The 21,445-nt window shown below is 47.5% G+C and overlaps 1 protein-coding gene across 1 annotated transcript in view; it reads left to right on the top strand.

The window, feature by feature from the left end:
* CDH1 (cadherin 1) overlaps positions 1 to 21,445 on the top strand; it is a 74,904-nt gene that overhangs the window by 29,346 nt on the left and 24,113 nt on the right. The window contains exon 3 of the mRNA XM_070398488.1: positions 19,726 to 19,976. Within this exon, the coding sequence (XP_070254589.1) occupies positions 19,726 to 19,976 (251 nt within the window). The remainder of the gene's footprint in view (positions 1 to 19,725; positions 19,977 to 21,445) is intronic.

Raw genomic sequence — 21,445 nt, 5'->3', positions numbered from 1 at the left:
GAGCCTAAGCTAATGGCTTAAAAGGGTGTTTAAAAGAGAAAGCTGTAGCCCAACTGGTCTGATCTGCCCGGTCAGCAGAAACGGCACATTAAGGATGAGAAGTATTTAAAGCGGGCAGCCATGACGTGCGTTTTCCGCCCTACAGCGTTTAGTTAATGCACGGTTCTCCCGTGGAATTGACTAAGGTCAGGAGGCCCTTTCCCCTCCTGTTGGCTCCCCTGCTGTACCCCTTTATGTCAGAAGGCAGGAAGTTCTCCAGAAATAAACACTCAAAGGTTGCGCTCTTCTTTACGCAAATTAAGGCCTTTGGGGGTGGCCAGGTGGCCTATCAGGTTTTGCCAGGGCCAGTGAGCCCCATTACCAACCAAGGTGTTGAGCCAACTTTATTGACAGCTCTTAGAGCCGGTTCCTGTGCTGTTGAAATTCCCCCAAAGACCTGTCTGTACGGGCCTTGTCAGATGTCAGCACACCGCCTGCCCCATCAGCACTTTGGCCTTCCACCTGCAGTGTGGGCTTGAATGAGATGCCCCAGAGCCAGCTCACCTGGAACCCGACACTCCCATTTGGTGACTGTTTGGAGGCTACTGCAGTGGCCCAGGCGTCAAGGGAAAAAAGGCAGAGAGAACCAGGGAGAGAGGATACATGCCGACTGACCACAGGGGCAGGGCGAAGTGGAGGTTAAGCCTTGGGGTCAGGCTGGCTTGAGTTCAATTCCCAGCTGTGTCTGTTTGCTTAGGTGTGTGACCTTGGGCAAGTCACTTCACCTCTGTGAGTCTTGCTTTATTCACTTGTAAAATGGAACTGCAGTACCTACCTCGCAGGGTTCTTACAGGGATGAACTGAGATTCTGTGTGGTGCTTCTCATGGGGCTAACACTTGGTCACTTACTGGTAACAGAGGCATGACGTCGTTAGGATGACTAGCAGCCATAGCCCACTTGGCAGCTCATGGGCATCCGTGGAGGGTCTAAAGTGGGGATTCCAAAGCCCGCAGTTCTCAGCCATTCTCAGGCACCACCCTAGCCTCTGGAATGCGTGCCCACCTCTGCTGGCTCTCATCTTCAGGGTTCACACGAAGGCCCTGCTCTTGGGTTGCCTTTGGGGCCATCTGGGGCACCTCCTTGGGGTCTGGCCAGATGGTTGGGGGGGACAAAGGCGCCATTTATTCATTCAACAAATACTTATTGAGAACTGAAGTGCTCAGCACTGGTATAGGTACTGTAGATATAGTCATGACCACAAGGATAGTAGGGAATAATAATGAAATAAGCATAGTAACTATACAGTGTGTTAAGTGCTGTAGAGAAAAAATAAAGCAGGGAATAAGGATAAGAATGGAGATAACAGCCCTAGCCGGTTTGGTTCAGTGGATAGATCGTCGGCCTGTGGACTAAAGGGTCCTGGGTTCGATTCCGGTCAAGGGTACATACCTCAGTTGCAGGTGCCTCTCCAGCCTGGGCCCTGATCAGGGCTTGAGCAGGAGGCAACCAATCGATGTGTTTCTCTCACATCTATATTTCTCTGTCTTTCCCTCTCTCTAAAAATCAATGGAGAAATATCCTCAAGTGAAGATTACAATGTTCAGGGCCTGCATGGAAGGTGACCTTTGGAGGAAGAGAGGGAGGGGTCACAGAGGGAAGAGCAAATACAGATGACTTGGGCAGGAGCACATCCAGCGAACTGGCTACAGCAGAGAGGATGAGGTGAGGGTGACTCTGTCAAGCCAGAGTCATGTTTTTATTTTGAGGGAAATGGGGGTCTGTGGAGGGCTGGAGCTGAGCAGAGGCACATCATGATCTGACTGCGGTTGTAACAGGCTCCCAGGGTCTACTTCATAGAGGAGAGCCTGTGGGGATCTGGGCCAGAACTGGGAAGGAAGACTGTGAGGAGCTTACTGTGAAGGTCCAGGCCTCAAGAGATGAATTGAGTTTATAGGGGGGAGGGGATGGGAGATATTGGATTCTTGGGCTGTCTCCATGTTCTTCTCCCATCCCTCCTTTTGACCCCCAGCCCCCACCCCCCACCTGTGCTTTGTTTTTATTCCCAGCACTCAAAACAGGCTAGCAGGAGGCGTGAGGTTACCCCTCTGCTGGCGCTCAGGAGTTGGGGCTGGGGAGGCATTGGAAGCAACCAGTCATGGTGGCCTCATTTGAGTCCCTTCATTCTTTCACCCTCCCTCCTAACACCCGCAGCACCAGTTTAAGCCCTAAGTGTGCCTCTGGTCCTGAGAAAGTATCAAAGGCCATGGAACCTTCCACAGGTGTCCACATCTTTTTTTTTTAAGTTAAAAAAAAATTATATATATATATATATGTATATATATATATATATATATATACATATATATATATATATTGATTTCAGAGAGGAAGGGAGAGGGAAATAGAAACATCAATTATGAGAGAGAATCATTGATCGGCTGCCTCCTGCAAGCCCCCTACTTGGGGACGACCCTGTAACCCAGGCATGTGCCCTTGACCGGAATTGAACCTGGGACCCTTCAGGCCAACGCTCTAGCCACTGAGCCAAATCAGCTGGGGTGGTGTCCACATCTTTACTTATAATTCCAGGGGCTCACAGCTTCCCATTCACAGACCGAGAACCTTGGCTCAAGTCAGAGCTACCACCACTACCTCCTCAGGGAGGAGGTTGGGCAAAGCAGAACAGTAACGTGGGAAACTTCCTTTCATGGCCACGGAAGAGGCTGCCAGGTGGCCTGAGAAGGTACCAAAACTTTGATCAGGAGAAATGGAAGACACTGGCTTGGCCTTAGGCTAGGGCACCACACCCAAACGCAGGAGTGGCAGATGGTGGGAGTGTGTGCTGGAGGCACCGATAGGATATCGTTTATGGAGGAACCCGTGGGGGCTCTGCCTCTTCTGCAGGGTGATCTCAGAGGCGGCTGCGGAAGGTTCCAGTTCCGCAAGCCTCTAACTATAGCAGCAGCAAAGCAGGTTAACCACATATCAAGGTGGAGCAATTGGTAAAAAGTCTTATCTTCCCCTGCTGTAGGAAAAGGGGAAGCAGAACAAGGGTTCATTTTCCTGAAGTCACACAGTTCCTTAGAGGCACAGATCCACCTGCGCCCCGAGCTCCCACACGGCCCCAGTGCTGGACGAAGAAGCAGCACCAGGGAAGCCATTGGAGCCTGAGTCGGGGCCATTTGGGAGGCTGGCAGCCAGCCCAGTTCTGTTGGGGGTCGGCTCTGAGCAGACGGCATTTCCTTCTTTTCTTGGGTGGTCTTGCTGTTTCTATCCCTTTGCTGGCCCATATCTTGCCCTCTGATGCCATTGTCACTGACCCTTCTTGAAGGAGTCAGCCTTGTACATCTCGAGGAGTAGAGTACCAGTCTGTCTCTTCTCCGCTCTGTCCAGGGCAGCTGTATCATCCCTGCCCCTTTGCCTCTGGACCAGTTCCATGGGTCAGCGTTCCTCTTAGAGTGTGACCCTCGGGAAGAAAAACAGCATTCATCACTTAGATCATTAGATCGTAACCCTGAGAAATGTACTTACCAAACCACAAATAGGCTCGGACAGCACCGGCCCATGTCGCCTCCCATCTCTGAGTGTCTTCTTTCTGATAATGCAACTGAAGTCTGCATTAGGGGTTCGGGAAGCCTGAACGCAGGGCTTTGCCTGTTGAAGTTTGTTGACTCAACACTGGCCCTCCTTCAGTTCAGCCCTCTCTTTCATATGAAGATAGGAAAGCAAACAAGAACCAACTCAAATGCTACAAGTGGCTACAAAAGCAGGTCTCTCTCCTTCCTTTTACTCCCTCCATCAGCAGTTCACCTCCTGTGACAACCAGTGTTACCAGTTTCTGTATCCTGAAGGTATTCTAAGCACATTCTCTATCCCATTAGACTCTTTGCTTTTTCTAAAGGCAAGTTCCTCTCCTATTATTACCTACAGATTTAGTTTATTCTTTTTTTAAAGTTAAATGTATTGGGGTTATTTGATTCTTTTAAGCAACTACCTCATTCTTTTTTTTTAAATTAAGATTTTTAAAAATTGTTTTTTAGAGAGAGAAGAAGGGAGAGAGAGAAACATTGATATGAGAGTGAAACATTGATCGGCTGCCTCCTGCACGCCCTCCTACTGGGGATCGAGCCTGCAACCCGGGTAAATGTCCTGACCAGGAATCAAACTGGCCACCTTTTGGTCCACAGGACGATGCCCAACCAACTGAGCCATGCTGGCCAGGGCACTAATCCTCTATTGATGGATGCTTGGTTTGTCTCCCATGTTTGGCTACTTACTGCCAACAGTGCCTTATGAATAACCTTGTACCTATGTCCTTTTGCCTGTGTGCAAGCTTCCAATTTTTGATCAAATTGGAACGTGGGAAGAGGCCAGGTAAACTGTTGATGCGAGATAGATCCAAACCTGTAAGAATTTTTATGAGTTTATTTGAGCCGAACTGAAAACAATTGCCCGGAAGCAAAATCTCAACAGATTGAGCAAATGCTCCAGAGAATGGCAGCTGTGCACCATATTTTGTACGTTACAAGCAGAGGAGGAGATGTCAGGGGTTACATAATCCATTGGTGATAGATTAAGGAGGCGGGAGCAAGCAACCTGGGGGGCGGGGACTCTCTGGGATAGGATGGAAAGTAAAACGAGGAGACAGACACACACTTCTTTTCCATAGGTGGGTGCAGGATAGTTACGGGTCTCCCGCTCTGGTGCAGTGAGTGTGCCATGGGGGCAGGAGGGGGGCGGGTTCTGGAAAAAGGAAATTATTCTGACATTCCAAAGGTTTGTCATTGAAGATGCGAGAAAATAGACAGGCTCCGTTAAGGTCAAGATTGACCTTTGTCAAGGAAGATACCAGCCTAGGACAGGACTACCCACCATGACTGGCTTTCAGTTGAGGAGCTTTAATTTCAGACCATCCTATGTGGTTCCTTTTGGTCTCTGAGTTTGTAAGGCCGCCATGCAGGCCTCCCCTGAGCTTGTCAGGGTTAGTATGTGGCCCTTTTTTCACCCACAGGACCACAGACTCTTGTAAGAGCTGCAACCAATAACATTAAAAGTTTGGGAACTGTGCCCTAACCGGTTTGGCTCAGTGGATAGAGCGTCGGCCTATGGACTGAAGGGTTCCAGGTTCTATTCCAGTCAAGGGCATGTACCTTGGTTGCGGGCACATCCCCAGTAGGGGGTGTGCAGGAGGCAGCTGATCGATGTTTCTAACTCTGTCCCTCTCCCTTCCTCTCTGTAAAAAATCAATAAAATATATTTTTAAAAAAAGTTTGGGAACTGAGCTGGGACAGGTGCTACTGGTCGTTGTGGTGGCAGCCACCGTACCATGGCATCTTCAGGAGTTAGTCCTGTGGCCGCTGGCTGCACCCTTGCATCTGCCAAAGTCTACGCCTGGAACCGGGGGTTGGTCTTCCTGTCGTTTCCTTATTTTTGATTTTTTACTTGCTTGGGGTTTTTGGAGTGAGAAACGCCAATTTGAGATATTTCTGCTTTTTCCTGGGACTCAGCAGGATGCGGGATTGGTTAGGGGGGTTTATTTCTCAGGAGCCAGAGCGAAGAAGGCGCACGCGGGGGCTGAGCGATCACCTTCAGCGAACGCTCTTGGAAGCAGCTGCCTTTCACATCAATGCTTATTTGTTCTTGATAATGAAAAATGATGCGAGCATCCACTAAGAAAGAAAACACTCTCTCGTGAGCGCTGTCGGACAAGTGAGCACTTGTTTGGGAGTCATCTGCAATGCATGTGACCTGGGGCCTCTGGGACACGCCCGGCTTCTGATGCCGGGGCTCCCAGCTGTTCTTGGGGGCTCTTCGGAGTCTTGTTCCAAATGTCAGAGGCAGAGGGCCCAGGCTTTTCTAGCACATCCCACCTTCGGGACAGGGGCACGCCTCACATTCTCTCCCTGGGCTGCGGAAGGGGCTCCAGGCTTTGTTCCCCAGTTACCGAGTGACCCGAACCTCCGCACTCCACGGCCTGTGTCAGCAGATTTCTGTGTCCGCTCCCACTTGGGAAACGCCGCCGCCAGATTGCCGCATATTTCTACGAGGGTTGTGTTCTTTACAGAGAATTAAGTCTGTGGTGTTAAGCAAACTACCTTTGTCCCCAGCATGGATTTTCCTCCATCGTGTTGCTCGTACCCACCCTCGGAGCTTCTCTCGCTCCCTGTTCGAGGCAGAGCAGTTTTACCCGAGCGGCTATGCCAGCGTTGGCTGGTTTGGGGCGTGAATCCTGCTTTAGAGAGGGACTGACTCTGTGACCTTGAGCAAATGACTTAAGCCTTTCTGGGCCTCAGGCTCATTAGCATCCCGGGGATGAAAGGACCCCGCCTGCTTCCCAGTTCCACGTTTGTGAAGAGCTCAGCACCACGTCTGCACGTAATGACTATCATTACACTGAATATTTATCTATCTACTCTTCTAATTATTGGTAATTAAGAATGATTTGTGGCTTCTCTGTTCCTTCCCCCCGTTCTCATAGCTCTGACCTTGGCATGATTGGGTGCATGGGTCGTGTCTCTTTTGAACCGTGGGACTTGGACTCGAGGGGTCCTCCTCGAAGGAGATCCTAGTAACTATTTTTGTTACAGGTTCGTTGAGACATAACTTACATCCCTTACAATTTACTCACTGTAAGTGTGCAGTGAGATCATTGTTATGAATACGCACAGCTGTCTGGCCAGCACCACAGTCCAGTTTTAGAATATTTGTATCACCCCACAAGTTACCTCCTGCCTCTTGGCAACCAAGACCCAGCTAGACCCATCCCTAACTCCGGGCAACCCCTGACCTTGGTTGTCCTGTAAGTGGAATATGTACTCTTTTGTGCACTTTTAAAACAATGCCCAGGGATGGGCCTTGCCCCAAACGAACTGAATCCAACCTCCTGGGCTGGATTTAGTGTTTTTTTTGTATTGTAGTCTTTGGCTTTTTCTTTCACTTAGCATAATGCTTTTAAGCTTCATCTGTTCTACTGCAGTTAATGTTTTTATTGTCGAGTAGCCATACCATATTTTATCCTTCCTAATAACTCTCTAGGTTGATTTTTGTTGTTTAATGGACAGGGGAGGGAAAAGAAGAAAGTTGAGGAAGAAGGCCCTTAAAAATATGGTGGTACCCATGCCCTAATTTTAGAAAAGTAGGATATTATGGACCCAGGACAGGGGAAGTAAGTGAATTAGGAAAGGGTCGTAGGCCAGAGTCTGAAGGACACATAGGACACACAACAAGCATTAACAGTGGCTTCTCTGCTTGGATGGGACCATAGTGCTTTTTAATTTTTTTAAATATGTTTTTGTTGATTTTAGAGAGAGAGAGAAGAAGGGAGAGGGATTAAGTCTGAAACCCAGGCATGCGCCCTGACCTTTGGTACATGAGATGATGCTCAACCAACTGAGCCACACTGGTCAGGGAGACCATGAGTGCTATTGATTTGTCTTTGTGTGTGTGTGTGTGTGTGTCCTTTTTTGGGGGGTGGGTAACAGCTTTATTGAGATAATTTACACATCATACATTAAATCCTTTTAAACTGTCGTATTCAATGGCTCTTCAGTATATCCACAGAGCTGTGCAGCCACAAACAATTGGAGAACATTTTCATTATCCCAAAAAGAAGTCCCTCATCCTTTAGCTGCCACCCCTTGGCTGCCCCTCCCTCAACCCCCTGAGCTAGGCAACCACTGATTTATTTTTCATCTATAGAATTTGCCTATTCTGGACATTTCATATAAGTTAACCACTCAGTACACGGTCTTTTGTGACTAGCTTCTTTTAACATAATGTTTACGAGGTTCATGCACGCTGTGGCATGTGTCAGTACTTCATTTCTTCTTGCTGCCGAATGCATAATATTCTATGGGGTGGATAAGCCACATCTTACCCGTTCATCAGTTGATGAACATTTGGGTTGTTTTCACTTTTTGGCTACTTGGAATAATGTTACTATGTCATCTATGTTTTGTCACTTTCCCCCTCTAACACAAGGTTGAAATTAAAAACAAAAACAAAACTTAAGATTCGAGGGAAAAATAGCACCCTGAGTAACAAGGGACTGAGGAATGTGAGGTATGTGTGTTTCTACCATCATGTTATCATCCGGCAGCCCAGAGTAAAAGGAAGGGAAGTCACGGGGTATCAGGTGGGGAAGAAGGAGGCCTCAAAACTATTAAGGGGGTAGGGCTGTAGGTTTTGGGGAGCACTCTCCCTCCCGGGAGCATGCCTACACCTTTTCTCCCTCTCAGGCGTGCATCTCCTAAACTCTTAGGGTCCCCACGAGACTTGCAATGGACAGTGGCAGTTCATCCTGGGCCAACCCCCAAACCTCTCTCCAACATCCCCTTTTCTCTGACTTCCCTGTGAGTTAAAGCGGCCCCGTCTAGGCTCTCCTGTTACTTCTTCTATCCTAAGCCCTTCCTTGTCTCACTGACCCCAGCTTCAATAAACGCACTCTGTCAACCCCTCTTTTGCCCCCACACAAACAACAACACTGTAAGTCTGGAGAGTCAGCCGGACCTGGGTTTGAATCCCACCTCAAGCCGCTCGACGCTGTATGAACTTGGGAGTTGTTGTTTTGTTAATCCTCACTAGACGATATTTTTTTTCATTGCTTGTCAGAAAGAGTGGAAGCGAGGGAAGGAGTGGGGAGAGAGAGAGAAACATTGAGGTGAGAGAGTCCATCGACTGATTGCTCCTGCACAAGCCCCACCTGGGGGCGGGGAGTAAACCCACAATTCAGGTACCTGCCCTTGACCGGGAATGGAACCCACGACCCTTTAGTGCACAGGCCGATGCTCTAACCACTGAGCAAGGCCGGCTAGGGCCAGGCCTGGGTATTTTTTAAAAGCATCCCAGAAGAGTCTGTACAGGGCACATTAGACCCTGGATTGGAAATGATGTTGCAGGTATATTGGTCACGGTGCTTTATTTCATAAGTGGCCAACTAAGAGCCCTCTCTTAGGGCCTAGGACAGTGACGGTGAACTTTTTGAGCTCGGCATGTCAGCATTTTGAAAAACCCTAACTTAACTCTAGTGCCGTGTCACATATAGAAATTTTTTGATATTTGCAACCATGGTAAAACAAAGACTTATATTTTTGATATTTATTTTATATATTTAAATGCCATTTAACAAAGAAAAATCAACCAAAAAAATGAGTTCGCGTGTCACCTCTGACACGCGTGTCAGAGGTTCGCCATCACTGGCCTAGGACCTGGTCCCCCACCCCAGGCCCATCAGCTTCTCTCCTCGGAGGGGTCAGCAGGAGTTGGAATTTCAGAACGCGGGGCCCTCTCCGGCCTGGGGGAATGCAGCAGAAAGGAAAAGTGGACAGATGTTGTGGTGTATGAGGGAGCCTCTCCTTTCTAATCAATAAGCAAACAGTTCCTGGAGTTGCCCAACCTGCCACAGGAATGTTTCCTGGGTTGCAGGCCATGGGAATGATCAATTACCGCCTCTGTTTTAGGCAGGCAGGCTGGGTGTTTGTGTGTTTAACATGCAGCCAGAAGCTGGGACAATAAACCCCCAATTTAGTAAGGGAGCCAGAGAGCCTCCCCATTCTCTTTGTTGTTTTTGACGAAACCAAACAAGTTTTCCTTGCTGACAGGGAAGAAATCCCCTCCACCTCTGCCGCAGGCCGGATGCCAGCTCCCTGCTGGAGCGGAGTGCCATTGCTTCCCCCTCTTCCCTTTTTAAAAATATTTAATATACTAGAGGCCCGATGCACGGAATTCGTGCAAAAGTAGGCCCTCGCAGCCACGGCGCCTTTGTCTGGAAGGGCGTCTGGATGGTCGTTCGCTGTTCGTTTGGTTGATTTGCATATTATGCTTTTATTATTATAGATTTTTATTGATTTCAGAGAGGAAGGGAGAGAGAGAGAAACATCAATGATGAGAGAGAACCATTGATCAGCTGCCTCCTGCACGCCCCCCACTGGGAATCAAGCCCACAACCCAGGCATGTGCCCTTGACCGAATTGAACCCAGGACCCTTCGGTCCGCAGACCGACGCTCTCTCCACTGAGCCAAACCAGATAGGGCCTCTTGTTCGTGAGAGGTGTTGGCAGTTAGTGTTCACCTTGGAGAACGAAAGCCAACCCCTTAGTCTCAGACTTGAGCAGGGAAGCAGCCCCAGCTGAGCCACCAGAGCCCCAATCAGGCAAGATATTGAGATCAAACCAGGTGAGGTCTTACCAGTGGGCGCTGGCCCATCTCTGAACTGCTCAGGACAGGCCTGGGATGAAAACGACTTAAAATAGTTCTTTTCTGGCCTTGATCTGAACCAGGGCAAAGGGAATGGCGGCTGGGTCCGTCCAGACAGCAGGAGCCAGAGCCTTCACCACTCACAGGCCTGTGTGGGGGGCCCCCGTGCTAACAGGACTTCCATTTCACTAGAATGTGAGCCCCAGGAGGTCAGGGATCGGGACCTGCAACCCTGCTGTGTTCACACCGGGGTCTTCAGTACTAGAATAGGGCCCCCGCCCCTTGAATGTCCTCCTGGTTGTCACAAGGCTCCCTCCCTCCCTCATTAGCATGCCACCAGAAGCTGGGACATATTATTATTATTATTATTATTACTTTTAAATCCTCACAGGAGGACATGTTTTTTATAGAGTCTAGACAGAGAGGAAGGGAGAGGGTGAGAGAGAGAGAAACATCGATTGTTGCCTCCTCTACACACTCCAACCAAGGATGGGACCCGAAACTTGGGTATGTGCCCTGACTGTGAATTGAACCTTCGACCCTTGGGTGCACAGGACAATGCTCTCACCCAACTGAGCCACACCAACCCCCTCCACTCCAGCTGCTGCATAAAACTTTGGAATCCCCCTCACATGCTTCTTTTTCTCTATTAACACTTTTCATTCCTGACACCTATTAGTTTGTTAATCGTCTCATCCCCACTGGCAGGGCCATTGCTTTGTTTTGCTGTATGTCCCAGGCCTTAGGGTGATGCCAGGCAGAGAGTAAGGGCTCAGGCAATATTTTGTTGAAGACACAGTCCTTGATGCAACCCCTTAAAGGAGGTGAGGAGAACGGGGAAACTGACGCTCAAGGGAGGTCAACATAACTTGCTGACAGCAGCACATAAAAAGCACAGCTGGGATTTGAACCCAAATTGGTTTGACCTGCATTTACACAGATGTAAAACTATACCAGTGTTTACGCTGGCGTTTAACCACTTCCACAAGTGCCATTTATGGCATTTTTTTTACTGGGCTGATTCTGATCAGCATCACAGTGTTTGCTGTTCAAGAACAGAAACGGCATTAGCCTGAGCAGAACCATGACTGGAAAGCAAAAACACACTGTCCCAGTGACCCGGCGGGGAGAACAAGGGTGATGGATCACTCCTTTGTCCTTGTGGGCGCCCCTTCCCAGGGGACTGGGCTAATTTTTCCTTCACCTGTGACCTCACTGCTCACTGTTTTCTCTCTGCACTGACACCCTGCCCTGCCCTCCACCTCAGTCTGTTTTGATGGAAACAGAAGCGAAGGGACTTTGCTCCTTGCTTCCTACCCAGGCAGCGTTCATTGTTGACATCTGTTATTTGGGTGCAAGTGAAGACAGAGACCACTTAATTAAAATGTGTTCTGGGCAAAGACATGTTGGGAGGCTGGGAGAGAGACCTCACTGACCTTCATGAGAGTAAACTTCCCATCTCTGGGGTCCCCTGTCAACAAGGGAGATCTGAGCAGGTATGGGTACCCCGGGCGACGACACCCCTGGAGCCCATCACCCGGGCTTTGTGGACACACAACTCGAGGTATGCTTGTGCAACGTGATGGTCCAAGCTGCTTATTTCTCCCAGAAAAATGTTTGGAGTTTAAGCCTAGCTCACGAGAGGAATTCTGATTTATTTTAGCTAATGTAACATGGTGACTTAAAGGAGGACATTCTTTTAAAAAAAAAATTTTTTTTTTTTTTTTTTTTTTTTTTTATTGATTTCAGAGAGGAGGGAAGTGAGAGAGAGAGATAGGGACGTCAGTGATGAGAGAGAATCATTGATTGGCTGCCTCCTGCAAGACCTGGAATTGAACTGTGCCCTCCTGGTTTATAGGTCAATGCTCAACTGCTGAGTCATACCGGCTGGGCAAGGAGAACATTCTTGAATCTGACCTTCAAAACTTTATCCTTCACGTGGCTTCTGACTGTCACTGTCCTGACTTAATGTTTTCTGAGGCTTGGAACTGGATTTCCAAGGCACAGCAGCCTTCGTTCAAGGAGAGAGAGCGAGTGTGTGTAGGGGGAACATGGAGGCTGGAAACTTTGCTGTTACATTCCAGCTACTCTCCACCTGTCCTATTCTTTTGTGTGAACTAACCTCCGGGGTCCATTCAAGTAGTAATTATTTTGCAAAATGGCTCATCGATACTAAAAGGCTGCCTGTGGTTAAGTCCCGATAGTGGTGGCAGACCACAGGCTCTGCCACTTGATGGCCGTGTGGCCTGGCCAGGTCTCAGTGACAACTTCTCGGAGCCTCAGTTTCCTCATTTATAAGCAGGACCGCCCAGGCCACCTGTGTCTAGGAAGGCTATCGGCTGGCATTGTGTTCATGGTTCTCAGTAGCAAATGGACACACATAATGTGAGACTTATTGGGGCTAAGAGGGTAGTCTTCCTGGTGCAACTTGACTCCTCGGCATCACCAAGAGTGGACACGCTGGAGGCTTTCCCTCCCACTTTTTAAACATAAAAACAACATTTTCTGCTGGGCATGAGTGTTCAGTGAACCCATAAAGGTTAGTAATTTCATGGACACCATCAAAGGAAAATGATCCAGAATCACTCAGAGCCATCAAAGAAAACGGAACCTATAAAGGAATTGTATAGGCAGTGGTAGCTATGGAGAATTGTGGCTTTGTGCTTGGAGTTTGAAACACCATTCCTAACCAGCAAAAACAAACTCTTGCCTAGCTAAGTGATCCGTGTCTGTCTTCCCAGGATTCTTTTCATTCATCAGGTTAAACGTCTTGTCTTTTTAAAAAATATATCTTGCCCTGGCTGGTTTGACTCAGTGGATAGAGCGTCTGTCTGCGGACTGAAGGGTCCCGGTTTGATTCCGGTCAAGGGCACATGCCTGCATTGCGGGCTCGATCCCCAGTAAGGGGCGTGCGGGAGGCAGCCGATCAATGATTCTCTCTCATCATTGATGTTTCTATCCCTCTGTCCCCTCTCTCCCTTCCTCTCTGAAATCAATAAAGATATATTTTAAAAAAGATAAAATAAAAAATATATCTTTATTGATTTCAGAGAGGAGGGGAGAGGGAGAAAGAGAGATAGAAACATCAATGATGAGAGAGAATCATTGATTGGCTGCCTCCTGCACGATTGAGCACGGCATATACCCTGACAGGGAATCGAACCGTGACCTCCTGGTTTATAGGTCAACACCCAACTACTAAGCCACCGTGGCCGGGCTATACTTCTTGTCTTTCATCTTCTCTAAGTTAGAAACCGAAGCCTTCGGTTTGGGGGTATACAATGGCCGTGTGACCCCCAGGAGCCTCAGAGGCTCTCTGATCTAGCCCTCGAGTTGTGTGTGTGACTCTCTTCCTGAGGCTGAGCGCTCAAGTTCAAATGGTCCTTGAATGAAAGCTAAATGCCCTCTTCTTTGGTGTTAGCTGTGGCCAATGCGTTCTGATGAGAGGAAACAATCCATAATGCACGCCTTTGTGTGTGGTGTGGGGAAGACGCTGCTTTCAAATAGTTGCTTCTAAGCGACTGGGGTATCCCAGTCTTGAGTTATAGTCACCAAAAAACTCAACTACAGTTAGCTGGCTTTGACAGCAGGCCCCTGTCCCTGAATCTCAACATCTCCTGGAAATATGTAAACGCTTTTCAGACTGTCTTGTTCCTACCCACTCACATTCCAGCTACGGGGCTGGGCGGGGGTGGGAGAAGAATCCTTGAAGCTGGACTGCTCTGTGGCAGGATGGCAATTGTAAGCGAAGAATGCTGCTGAGCGCCCAGAGGCTGCCCCAGCGCTGGTCACGAGTTTAATGTGCACTGGAACTTCACTCATCTCTTCCAGGGCCTTCTGGTGAAAGCTGCTACTTCCGCCAAATGAGCTAGAAAATGAGACTCTTGCAGGATAAATAACACACAAAAATCACAATGTGTTAAAGTCATTTTGTCCAGCTGGCATGGCTCAGTGGTTGAGTGTTGATCTATGAACCCCAAGGGATCACGGCTCGCTTCCTGGTCAGGGCACATGCCTGGGTTGTGGGCTATCCCCAGTGTAGGGTGTGCAGGAGGCAGCCAATCAATGATTCCCTTTCATCATTGATATTTCTACCTCTCTCTTCCTCTCTGAAAATCAATACAAATCAAGAAAAGTCACTTTTATTTTTGTTGTTTTAAAAAGTAATCCATTGTAATTGTGACATGCAGTCCTATATAATAAAAGCCTAATATGCTAAGTGTCTGACCGTTTGTTTGACCACTCAACCAGTCGCTATGATGTGCACTGACCACCAGGGGGCAGATGCTCCGACCAGTAGGTTAGCTTGCTGCTGGGGTCCAGCTGATCGGGACTGGGCAAGATGGGCTGGACATGCCCTGGAGCCCTCCTGCAGTCCCTCCATGTCCCCGATTGTGTACTGGTGGGGTCCCTTGGCCAGCTCTCCAACATCCCCTGAGGGGTCCTGGATTGTGAGAGGGCGCAAGTCAGGCCAAGGGACCCCACTGGTGCACAAATCCAGGCACCGGGCCTCTAATATGATATAAAGATGTACAAGGAAAATATGTTTAACGAAAAGAAAACTGCCTCCTACCCCTCCTGCTACCACACTTCTTCTAGTCTTCCCCCTACCTGTCTCCACCCAGATTATTGTTAACCACCTGGTGTATAGAATTCCATACTGACCTGGAATGTCTTTTTCTTAAATATTCCTATTGTGGTTAGGGCAGTGATGGCGAACCTATGACACGCGTGTCAGAGGTGACACGCGAACTCATTTTTTTGGTTGATTTTTCTTTGTTAAATGGCATTTAAATATATAAAATAAATATCAAAAATATAAGCCTTTGTTTTACTATGGTTGCAAATATCAAAAAATTTCTATATGTGACACGGCACCAGAGTTAAGTCAGGGTTTTTCAAAATGCTGACACGCCGAGCTCAAAAGGTTCGCCATCACTGGGTTAGGGTCATGAACTCCCAGGCTCTCTGGGTTCCAATCCTACCTCTACTACTTAACTAGCTGCCTCAATTTTCCCATCTTGAAAAGGCAACATTGATAGTGCCAACCTCAAAGAGTTCTGGGATAAATATTAGTAAAGTGCTTAGAATAGAGCTGGACACAATGTTTTATACATGTTAAAAATATTAAAAAGTTGCCTGGCTGGTGTGGCTCAGTGGTTGAGCATTGACCTATGAGCCAGGGATCACAGTTTGATTCCTGGTCAGGGCACAGGTCTAGGTTGCAGACTCAATCCCCAGTAGGGGGCATGCAGGAGGCAGCCAATCAATGATTTTCTCTAATCATTGATGTCTCTATCTCTCCCTCTCCCTTCCTCTCTGAAATCAATCAAAATATATTAAAAATGTTTAGAAATTGCTTAAATGTAGTTGAAGTGATTAGTTGAGGTTGTAGTTTTTGATGGTGATGATAACGTTATGGTGGTGAAAAGATTTTCCCATTAAAATTGGGTTCTTGGCTCTTGTCACTGGGACTTGTTTTTTAGACCAAGTGACCAAATGACCGGTTTAAGAAAGGAGGAAGAGAGCCTGGCTTGAAAGAATAGTTAGTTCCTTGCTGGCTTTATTTCTGTTTAACTTTTTTATTGTGAAAATGTTCACTTATGTCCAATTCCCATGTACTCATCCTCTCGTTCCAACAGTTTGCCATTCTTCTCTCCCCCATGCTGGCCTTACCGCTCACTGTGGCTCCTCGTCACTGGCCAGCCCTGGCCAGGTTTGAAGCAAGCTTCCCAGAGCTTTCCCAGATCTGGAGATCCCCCTGGTCTGTCCTATAATTTCTGGCTTATCAGCCTAGAGGATCAGGTTGCCAGGAAAGGTAATGACCCTTAATGAGCACCTAGACATTCAGGTTGGGGCTGCCTGGTGGCCACACTTCTTCTGTCACTTCCCGAAGGGTGAGGCTTCGTCACCATTAAGATGAGACGCCCCAAAGCAGGTTAAACGCCTTGCATCAAGTTATGTGCAAAGCCATTTTCATTTTTTCAGGCCGCCACCCTTGGCAAGTCCAATCATGCTTGTCCCAACTTTCGCTACCCAGACTGGAGCTGGCTGGCTGAAGGAATGCAGTGTGATAAACCAAGGCAGTCTTGTTCCCTGGTGATGTGACAAGCCCCCACACAGTCCAGTTGCCCCCCCAGTATTTCTGTTGCAGGGAACTGGGGGAGGGTTATTTGAAAAATATCTTGTTTTGCTAGTTTAAAAAGGAATTTCTGTTTTAGACTTACAGGGAGGTGTCTGCCCATCCTTTGAAAGACTTGGCATTTTTGCCCTTGCTGGTGTTGCTCAGTTGGTTGGGCGTTACCCCGTGCACCAAAAGGTTGCTGGTTCGACCCCCAGGCTGTGGGCTTGATCCCTGGCAGGAGGGGTGCAGGCGGCAGCCAGTTGGTGTTTTCCTCTCGCATCCATGTTTCTCTCCTTCTTCCTTCCCTTTTCTCTAAAAATCAGTAAAATATCTTTTAAAAAAAAGACTTTGTTTTTCTTCTTGGCTCCTGTTGTTATTTGAGGGTTTATCTGTCCACTTAGCAAATACTTGTCTTCTAGCTTGTATGCAAAGAAATACAAATCTCCTCTGACTTGCATTGTCCTTTTGCTTTCAAAATGTGATTCACATTCACTGGCATGGCTCATCTTCCCAAAACCCTGAAGAGGTAGTAGGCTTGGTCAGTGGTGGTATTCTTCATGTTCCAGTGGGAAAAACCGAGGCGCAGGGAGGCTGAGCATTTTGTTTGCTGAGGCCACTCACTCAGCAAGAACATGGCAGAACTTGGGTTTATAACCCAGCCAAGAATCAGACCAGCCCTTTCTTCATGTCGCCATCCCTCCCTCTGCCCTTCCTGTCATTTATTACAGCCTTATTTGCCAGGTAGTAGACTCCCAACTACTGCATGAGTTGGCCCCGGATTTCTGTCATCCCTGGATTCTAGCTATGGGGCAAAATCATCCTTTAAAAATAGCTAAGGCCCCAAGCAAAAAGTTCTCTCCAGGGTGAGGGAGTGCCAACCATGAGACATCATGCTGAGGGGTAGTCCCAGCTCCACTGTAAAGTAGTTATAGGATGTCAGGTAAATTTCTTAACCTCTCTGAGCCTCCGTTTCTCCATCTTCAAAATGGGGGGTATTCGTGGTACTTACCCTCCCACCCCCAAACATGGTTTTACTTTCTCCGGCAAGGGTGGGGCTGTTGGCTTCAAAAACATTTGCAAGGGTGGCCCCTGGTGGAAGAAGTGAAAACTGCAGCTCAGGCGTCACGGTGGCTTTAAGGCTTTCTGGCAGAGACCTGGTCCTCATGAATGGAGAGGTGTCTAGTTGTGTAAAATGGGCACAAAGGCAGGAATTTAATAAAAGGTCACTTAGACACAATAGAAATTCCAGTGGAGGAACGAGGGGCAGTTATCTGAATGGGAGGAAAACAGGCCAGCTTGAGTTTCCCAGAACGAACTGTTTGATCTACGGTCCCCTCTGCCTGGAAGGCTCTTGAGCCGTGTTTTCTGCAAGAACTTTTTGCTTGGGGCCTTAACTATTTTTTAAAGGATGATTTTGCCCCGTAGCTAGAATCCAGGGATGATAGAAATCTGGTTCCTTTAGGCCTCAGTTCGTCCGCCTCTGAGAGGTCTGCCCTCACCATCCAATATAAGTGGTGCTTTCCCCAAACCTCCCTGCCCCGCTGTCATTCTTGTAGTACCTTCTTTAATTCCTTTATAGCCACTGGCATTGATCACAGAGGACAACCTGGGTGAGGGAACTTACGACCAACTGCTTAAAGACAAAACTAGTTTTTTAAAAATGTAGTTGCCCTGGCTGGATGGCTCCGTTGATTGGAGGGAGCATCATCCCATACACCAAAAAGATGTTGTGGATTCAATAGATGTTCTGTTTCCATTATTTTAGGGGGCTGTTTTCATATTGTGGAGAGTATCTGAAAAGGAGAAGCCCCTTTTCATTGTTATCGAAAAGCAGAAGTTACTTGCCTTTGTCCTCTGCCTTTTGCATTTGACTTTTGGTTTTGGTATTTGTCCATCTGCGATTTTTGGTTTTGGTATTTGTCCATCTCCTCCACAATAGATAAGCTCAATGACAGCAGGTGTCTTGTCTGTCGTGTTCACAGTTGGTGGGGACCTGATGAATGAGTCCCTTGGAACTCTGAGGTTTAGTGAGGTTTTCACCACAGCTCCTCCACTTTTGAGCATTAATACCTTCATAACTAAAGTTTTTAAATAATTTAAAAAAATTCTCACCTGAGGATATGTTTATTGATTTCAGAGGGAGAGAGAAACATTGATATGAGAGAAAAAACATTGATCGGTTGCCTCCCGGACATACCCTAACCGGCAATCTAACCTGAAACTTAGGTGTGTACCTTGACTGGGAATTGAATCCACAACCCTTTTTGGTGTATGGGATGATGCTCCAATCAACGGAGCCACCCAGCCAGGGCAACTACATTTTTAAAAAACTAGTTTCGTCTTTAAGCAGTTGGTCGTAAGTTCCCTCACCCAGGTTGTCCTCTGCCTTTTGCCTTTGACTTTCCTCCTGGACGATCAGGTCGAAGAGTCCTATGACTCCCCAGCCGACAGTCAGCAGTTTCCCCTCTGCCTCCTGCAAGCAGGAATGGCCTCTCAGTGTCTCAGATAATAAGCATACGATCAGCACTCAGTAAATACCTGCTGTTCTCAGTGTCTTTTGTGGGGTACTCACAGGGGTTGGATAAATTATTAACCAAAGCTATATATATATATATATATATATATATATATATATATATATATTTTTTTTTTTTTTACTTAAAAAAATTAAGTATAGCCGAAACCGGTTTGGCTCAGTGGCTAGAGCGTCGGCCTGCAGACTGGAAGGTCCCAGGTTCAATTCCAGTCAAGGGCATGTACCTGGGTTGTGGGCACATCCCCCGTAGGAGATGTGCAGGAGGCAGCTGATCGATGGTTCTCTCTCATCCATGTTTCTAACTCTCTATCTCTCTCCCTTCCTCTCTGTAAAAAATCAATAAAATACATTTTTAAAAAAATAAAAAGATTAAGTATAGTATTTAAATTTTATATAGTGTTTCTGTGCCAGACACTGTTCTGTGTATCTTAAAACAACCTTAGTAGGGAGTTGCTATGATTTCTGTGGTCTATCCATAGTATCTGACTGTACCATGCTCTCTAGCTTTTGACTTGAATAGATGTTCTGTTTCCATTATTTTAGGGGGCTGTTTTCATATTGTGGAGAGTATCTGAAAAGGAGAAGCCCCTTTTCATTGTTATCGAAAAGCAGAAGTTACTTACTAGACAGGTTACTTGTTTCACTTTACAAGGAGAAGAGAATAAAAGCAGACCCCAGGAAGCAGTCGCCCTCTGACTGTGAAGAGCAGGATGATGCTATCAAACTGCTCTGTCTTTGCGGTCCTGTCACCAGACGATGGTTTGTTTTGCTTGTGCTTAATTTGTGTGCCTTAGGCTTTTGGTCGGTGAGTCCAGTTTGCTTTTTAGAGAAGGAACGCGCTTGTTTTTAAATCGGCCCCATTTCTTAATCGCTGTTATTTATTCCCTGCAGTGAGTTTTGAAGGATGCACCGGCCAGCCAAGGACCGTCTATGTTTCTGATGACACCAGATTCAGAGTGGGCACGGATGGGGTGCTGATGGTCAAACGGCCTTTACAGCTACGTAATCCAGAGTTGAGTTTCCGTGTTCACGCCTGGGACTCCGCCCGCAAGAAGCTCTCCACCAAAGTGACGCTGAAGGCAGCAGTGCACGACCACCGCCAGCACCAGCACCAGCACCACCAGCACCAGCACCACCACCATGTATGTTGCAGTGTTTCTTAAACGTTCACTATTGTTTTAATCTGCTTGCTAAGGTGGGGTTCGCTACTTGGCACCATGCAGATTTGGGGCCGGGTAATCTTTTGTTGCGCTGCGTCCCGTGCACTGCGTGCTGTCTATCAGCATCCCATGTCTTCACCCATTAGTTGCTAATTGCACCCCCAAAGCTGTGACAACCAAAGTGTCTCCAGACACTGCCAGTGTCCCCTGGGGAACAAAATAGTCCCCAGTTGAGAACCACCGGTCTAACTGAACTAACTTTTGTTGGGGATTTTTTTTTTTTTGCTTTTGGGTAGAGAGGGATTAGGTGGAATGGTGGCAAGATGCCATTATCTTTATTTCTGCAGGTTGAGTAGAATAGTGTGGATAAGGGCATGGACTTGTCTGGGATTGAATTTACTACCTGAGTAAATGCGGGAGGGGTGTGTTATTTAATCTGTTAGTGCTCGAATGTCCTTATCTGTAAAATGGAGACAATAATGACTGCATGGGTTAATACTCGTGAAATGCTAGAACCACGCTCGGCATATAATAAGTACTCAGTAATCGCAAACTGTCCCTATCACTCCTTTCCTGGAGGAAGAATGAGTAAGAGGTCAATACTCTCATCATTTGCTCTTTGTGTTGCTAGTGGAGAGGGTCTTGGCAAAGAAAGGGAAGAGTCGGTGGGAAGCCTTTGCCTCATTGGATTGTAATCTACACAAGATCCTTCCCCATCATATGGCAGTGCCTGGCCCTCCGTCTGGCACCTACCAGGAGGCCAGTAACTATCCAGTGGACAAACAGGTGGACCAGCCATGAATGGAAGGACGTATGCCTGTCCAGGTCCTTGGCAAGAATGTTTCTGGGAATTGTTAGCCAAAGCCAAATGCCTTTGCCAGTTTCTAAAGTGCTCCCATGGCGCTTCCTACCAAAACGTCCCTCTGGGGAGCATTCTAGTTGCATTCTGCTACCGCCTTGGAAGTGTGGAGCGGGTTCTAAATGCCAAGGCCTCTCCGGCTGGCTCCTGGTCTTCTCTCCAAAGACTCCTGAGATTCAGGGGACTTGACAGTCCTGACAGATTGAAATTTATCATCCCGGTGTAATTGGACCGGCCAGAAAAAATGAGGGACTTGGCAGAATTATATTAACATAGGTCCCTGACTCAAGTCCTCAATGGACTCTGTCGTTCATGTACATTCAGCACGGTGGGTTCTTGCTGGGCAGCTATGCCTGAAAGCCTCTTATGAACAAAGACAGTTTTGAACTTGGTTTTTTCAACCTTTCCTCCCCAGCTTTGCCAACGTTGCCTCTGCCTCCATGTCTGCTGATTGTGACTAGGTTCAAATACATGTTATAGAAAAACACAAATCACAGTGGCTTACTCAAAATACAGTATTTCTCTTTCCAGTGAAGGAAATCCAAGGTAAAGGTAAATTGTGGCCGGTATGGAGAGCCCACAGCCATCCGGA

The sequence above is a fragment of the Myotis yumanensis genome, unplaced genomic scaffold (genome assembly GCF_028538775.1).
Source record: "Myotis yumanensis isolate MYYU_CA2020_CCGP unplaced genomic scaffold, mMyoYum1.0.hap1 SCAF_18, whole genome shotgun sequence".
In the NCBI taxonomy this organism is placed as follows: Eukaryota; Metazoa; Chordata; class Mammalia; order Chiroptera; family Vespertilionidae; genus Myotis; species Myotis yumanensis.
This window is presented reverse-complemented; position numbering and strand designations above follow the sequence as displayed.